The sequence below is a fragment of the Symphalangus syndactylus genome, chromosome 7 (genome assembly GCF_028878055.3).
Source record: "Symphalangus syndactylus isolate Jambi chromosome 7, NHGRI_mSymSyn1-v2.1_pri, whole genome shotgun sequence".
NCBI classification, from domain to species: domain Eukaryota; kingdom Metazoa; phylum Chordata; class Mammalia; order Primates; family Hylobatidae; genus Symphalangus; species Symphalangus syndactylus.
The window spans coordinates 63,847,453-63,853,452 of record NC_072429.2 but is presented as its reverse complement, the minus strand read 5'-3'; the positions used below and the strand labels follow the sequence as shown (position 1 = coordinate 63,853,452).

Sequence of the window (6,000 nt, the reverse complement as noted above, 5' to 3'; positions counted from 1 at the left end):
CTACATTGCTTTTTTTCCCAGTGTATTTTTAGTGACATTATTCCTGACAAATTGAGAACAGAGGGTCAATGAGACACAATAGGATTTTAAGACAGAAAGGGGAGAAATTGCCTCTTATTGGAGAAGGCATACAACACTTAACTCAGGGTTGTATATATCACTGAGATGAGCAATATCCAAGAACTTAGAAAGCTCCCTCATATACCGGCTTGCAAAAAAGAGACACGTAGGTGACGGATTCAAACCCAGTCGAAGAGCATGGACTTTTAACTCAACTGACAAAAAAAAAAAAAAAAAAAAAAAGGCGGGGGCTGGTGGAGACTGTCCACAAAAACAAATGATGTACCCCACCAGCATCTGGATTGTCACACCCAGGTCCTAAGACTGCCAGTCTCAAGGTTTGTTGTTTAGCCCCTGTGAAAGCCTCACGTGGTCACCACAAAGTGTCACCCTCAGTTCTGTGATCCACAGCAGTTTTACTCCATTAACCGTGGCTGGCCTGAAATGCCCGGTCCTGGTCTTGCTTAGGTGAGGACTTATGAAACCAAGGAAAATGTCAAAGTACAGAGAAAATGAAACTCAACAATCCTATACTGATCACATTGTGTAAATTGTGTTTACACAGGTGTAATAACACATTTTGTAATAACTGGGCTCTTTGTTTAGGCTGATTTAAAGATGCTTAAAAATGCTTAACAGTATTTTTACTACCTGTATCCCTAGGTCAAGTTACCTGTATTTGACTCATAAGTAATTTCTAAGATTTGGTTTGTCATATTATAAGTCTGCTTCATTAGGTTTTTGCAGTTTAACTGAACATGTAGGTGGTATTATAGTTTAAGGAGGGTTTAAGCATTGAATGTTAATCAAAAACATTGATAAGCAAAGGAAAAATGAAAGTGACTGCTTTCACGATTGTTACATGTTCTATAAGTTGGGTGTAAAAGTTTAAGATGGAAAAAAGGTACCTCGAGGGAATTAATTTTAATATACAAGATAATAACTAAGGCATGATTATATGGGAGTATTGCTTCCCATGTACAAAAGCACTTCTTAGGAACTAAAGCACTAATACTTTCTGCAAGAATGATTGTCACTGATTTCTACTTTAGAACTATAGGGCTGTGCAAAATGAAACTAAATCAGAAACTATGACACCAAACAATCCATGTATTCTTAACAAAATTCAGAAGATGGCCATGTCTCTGGTTACTAGGACTTCTAGAAATTAAGTGCCTTAAAATCCTAAAACTTTTAAGGCACTTAATTTTATTAAGAAAATTTTATTTTCTCTGTACTTTGACATTAATATATTAACATGAAAACTGATCTGCTAATGTAGTATCTGTAATTACTATGAGAAACGTTCTATATAATGATTTTCCATGTTTCTAAAAGTAAACTACATATAAGCAATTTTTAAACTTTTAGTAAAAGAAAAAATTGGTTTGATCACACTACCTCTATTCTGGCAAACATGAACCCCTTTAAAGAAAATCATTCAAGTCATATGAACCCACTGACTAATTTGTCCATCATTTTAACTAATTTCTTCCACAGGAGTTCTATGTTGAAAATGAAACAATCTTTGATTCTTAAACAGGAGATGGATTCTACGAGTGGCTTTCTATAGGAAAAAAAACTTACTAGAATAAATGTTTTATTAGCTTTAGCACATCTACTCAACATTCATAGAACTGCTAGGAATAAAAACATGAAAATGAATGAAAAATGAGACCCAGAGAGATCAGCTGATGGGGTTAAAAAACAAAAGCCTCAGAGGAGGCCTGCATGCCACATATGTACTGCTAAAGGGATGCGGTTCTAGAAACAAAAGGGAAGAGAATAAAATATATACTGGCAATGCTTAAACCAAAATGTATTAAGACAAAACAAACTTAAGGCACTAAAAACCAAGGATAAAAGTATTGAAAATAAATCTAACGCTGAAACTTCTCACTGAACTCCAAAAGCAAATCTTTTGAACCACAGTGTCATGTTAAAAACTAAGATGTTAAGGTTGTGCTATTACTAATAGCTGCGGGGTGTGTGTGTGTAGATACACAGATGATATATAGACGAACAGAGCTGCATAGAGACATAGATCGATAGAGATCCATAGATCGATAGATTTTAAAACATTTATTTGCCATTCACTACTTTGCAACAATTCTCCCAATTTGGTTTGAAAAGGGACAACAGTTGACTTTTGTTTAAAGTCCAAGTAAAGAGAGAGGCCATGTTTGGAGTGAGAATCCTTTAATAACTATATTTATTTCCACAGAACAATAAATACAGAAATTGCAAGCGGTATATGTAACAGTAATATTTTCTTTAAATACAGAATCACCTACTTTTATACAACTTAACAGGCAAACATGTTTTTCTGTTGTTGTTGTTTGGAAATTAGCATTGCGAAAAGCTACATAACAGAGGAAATTCCAAGTAAAATCAAACAGTGTTCACTCTTAACTCTAAACACAGTGCTCCCACTACTGGTTCTGCATTGAGGTGGAGGGGAAGGCCAGAGGCAGGCTTAGCTTCGGGCAGCAGCGGTCTGGGGCTGCTCGGATTGGAGCTGCTTGCCAAGGTATTCCCTAAAAAATAAGAATGAAGTAAGGAGAATGAGAATTTCAATAGCAAAGAATCACTTCCAAAATTGAAATACATTATGCACTGTCATATATACTTACTTTAACATCCAAAAATAATAAAAAAGTCCTAGAAAATTAAACTTTTCCAAATTTCAAAAGTACTTGTACTGTATGAATTCTACTTCATGTATCATACACAAACAAGTTATGACAAAGACAAACTAGTCATTCTTGTATTTTTATGAATAACTTGTAAAGTTATTACGATTACACAAACAGGTGATTACAAGGAAGTGTAATGACTTCCTGTGGAAAGACTACTTTCCTGTTCAGATAAAGGTCTTGTTTACTGCTACTGCCACTTCTGCAATCTAAGAAGTTCAAAATCACCTCAATTACGATTCTGAATGACCTCATAAATGAAAAACAAATGTCCTGCTGTTAGAGAATATGTGTATCTTCACGCTGGGATGACACAAGAGTATGTGAAAATAAATCACCAAAAGTAGTATTGGGAGTGCTCACACCATCAGGAGCTACTGGTCTGGGCACTCACTCTGCACCAGCACAGTCTAAAGCCCACACAGAGACGGTCAGCCCAGAACCACAGAACAATCCCAGGAGCTGAGTAGCAGCACTCACTCCACAGATGGGGCAACTGGGGCTCAGAGCAGTGGTCCCCAATCCTTTTAGAGCACTCTCATTCAGAAAATAAGCATGTGCCCACAGTATGTGCATACTTAGCTCTAAAGTACACACAGACACCACTGTGAATTCCAGGACAGAAAACAATCTTGTCCCTATTTTCCTTTGAGGCACTTGCCCAAACTTTTGTTTTAGAACCAATTAGGAAGAAGAAAAAGAGGCTTTTTAAGAAAAAACTATTTAAAAGTTTTCCTCTTATAAAAAAGCATGAGTTTTGGAATAGAGACATGGGTTTACATTCTAGCTCCATAACCTCCCGGGTATTCCCATGGGAGCTCTAGGAGGCGCTGGGTATGGAGGCCCTGGCTGGGCTGCAAGCATCAGGTACACTGTCAATGCCATCGTCTCTTGCCTATCGCCTATCAACTGTGTGAGCATCGCCAAGAAACCACCTTTGGGGGCCACCGATGTACACAGGTAAATATGACTCCGCCTCTCTCCACAGTGGTCCAGAAGAGGGCAAGCATTTCACCTACGCTGCTCTCCCCTGCTACTGCCGCCTAGGCCAAAGCAGCAAAGATTTTAAGACAGAAAAGACAGAAGCACTGGGAATGAGGACGAGAAGCAAATGTCACGCAGTGGCGGAGTAGCAGGGAGGAGGAACTGGTGGCCCATTGCACGTAAAGTGTCACGCACCGCCCCCCCAACCCAAAGGCTGTTCATTTTTTAATACCATGAGACTGAATGAAGCATCCCAGGACATGAAAATGGGTTATGATCTTTTCCATCCTTCAAGGAAAGTTCTTATAACTGACTCATTAATTTTGGATGTCACATTAAAGTGTTTAATATTCTTGTGCTACCAGGAACTATGCTGACATAATTTAGACAATGGGATCTTATTTCCAACCAGAAGTTCATGCAAAGGCTGAAAGGGAAGCCATCCTATTATCTTTGTTAGACAGGAAAAACAAGAGTTTACAGTCACTATCAATGCTGCTTCTCTGGGAATGCCTGCAACTTGGGAGCATTTGTCACAGATTTGTTTTCTTGGTGGTGGAGGTAATAATATTTATGGCAAATTTCCAGAACTTATAAATATATTTTTCCTACATATATGTGAGAAATCAAGCCTGAAGTTAGATATGCTTGATTTTAAGGAGGTCTTCAAATATTTCAATTTTAGACTCTTTAGTGTGGAGCCTTAGAAAACATTCTGAAAGTGTACTCAAAGACACTGCGCCACTCTTCAATGACAGTAAGCTGCAGTTCTCTCCCTAAAGCACTGATGTCAAGGACCAAGTTCTAAATGGAAGTTTCCAAAAATGACTAGTAAGAATGTACGGGAAAGCCTCCAGGAGCTCAGGCAGGGAACTGGTAAGTTATCACAAAGGGTCCTGTGCATCTGGTCACAGACAGGCTCCCACCTGCTCCATCCCTTCCAGAGGCCTGAGGGTAGTTCATTCCCCATATCAGACTTCACTAATACTTAGCAGACAACAAGTGGTGAAGATAATTGATTTCTTCACAAAAGAAACACTCGAAGTGGGGCCAAAGTAGGACCGTAAAACCCAGCACAGGTGGGCTGTTCCAGCAGAAAACATAAAGACACATGCAGCCATGGCTTCCACCCCACCATCTTCCACTCGTTTTTGTCTTCCTGGTCAAAGATATAAATTACAGGTAACATCCTCTCCTACACAATTTTTTTTTTTTTTTTGAGACAGGATTTTGCTTCGTTGCCCAGGCTGGAGTGCAGTGGTGCGATCACAGCTCACTGCAGCCTTGACCTCCTGGGTTCAAGCCATCCTCCCACCCCAGCCTCTTGAGAAGCTGGGACTACAGGTGCTCACCACCATACCTGGCTAATTTTTGTATTTTTTGTAGAGACAGGGTTTCGTCATGTTGCCCAGGCTGGACGCTAACTCCTGGGCTTTAGCGATATGCCTGCCTCAGCCCCTAAAGTGCTGGGGTTACAGGCATGAGCCACCACACCCGGCCAGGCTTTCACTCTCGTTTATTCGTACAACAAGATAGCCCGGAGGCATCCACTTCTTCCTGACCTAAGTACGTGACACATAGAAAAATCAGCACCTCCTTTCTTCTACCTAGTTGAGAGTTTATGTAATTTGGATTTGGGGGAAGAACAAGGACTCATATATATGAAAAAGGGTCCAACTAAGAACCTGCACATCAGGGGCCCCAGGTGGAACTTTGTGAGCCTGGTTTGAGTATTGTAGGTCAAAAGGCCAAAAGCCCAGCAAGAGAAGAGCCCAGACAGGACTCATGGAAAGAAGAATCCAATTTCCTCCTCAAGCTTTCTTGAAATTGTTGTTCGTTATGGCATGTGGGGTGTTAGATGGCTTGCTAACATACCAGGAGGAACTGAACTGTGGCTCCACTGAAAAGGGTATTAAAAATACCTAACCTATACAAACTTTGGGGAAAATCTACTCCTTCGAACTTGGCTTTTATGTATTTTATTTTATTTTTCTTTTTTTAGAGACTGAGTCTCACTTTATTGCCCAGGCTGGAGTGCAATGGTGCGATCTCAGCTCACTGCAACCTCCGCCTCCCAGGTTCAAGTGATTCTCCTGCCTCATCCGCCCGAGTAGCTGGGATTACAGGCATGCACCACCATACCCGGCTAATTTTTGTATTTTTAGTAGAGATGGGGTTCTGCCATGTTGGCCAGGCTGGTCTCGAACTCCTGACCTCGTGATCTGCCTGCCTTGGCCTCCCAAAGTGCTAGGATCACTGC

At 40.2% G+C, this 6,000-nt stretch overlaps 1 protein-coding gene across 2 annotated transcripts in view; it reads right to left on the bottom strand.

The window, feature by feature from the left end:
* Positions 1–2,242: 2,242 nt before the first annotated feature.
* Positions 2,243–6,000, bottom strand: part of ATP6V1H (ATPase H+ transporting V1 subunit H) — a 136,440-nt gene continuing 132,682 nt past the window's right edge. For both annotated transcript variants that reach the window (XM_055286414.2, XM_055286416.2), the window contains one exon: positions 2,243–2,597. In XM_055286414.2, the coding sequence (XP_055142389.1) occupies positions 2,537–2,597 (61 nt within the window). In that variant the 3' untranslated portion in view covers positions 2,243–2,536. The remainder of the gene's footprint in view (positions 2,598–6,000) is intronic.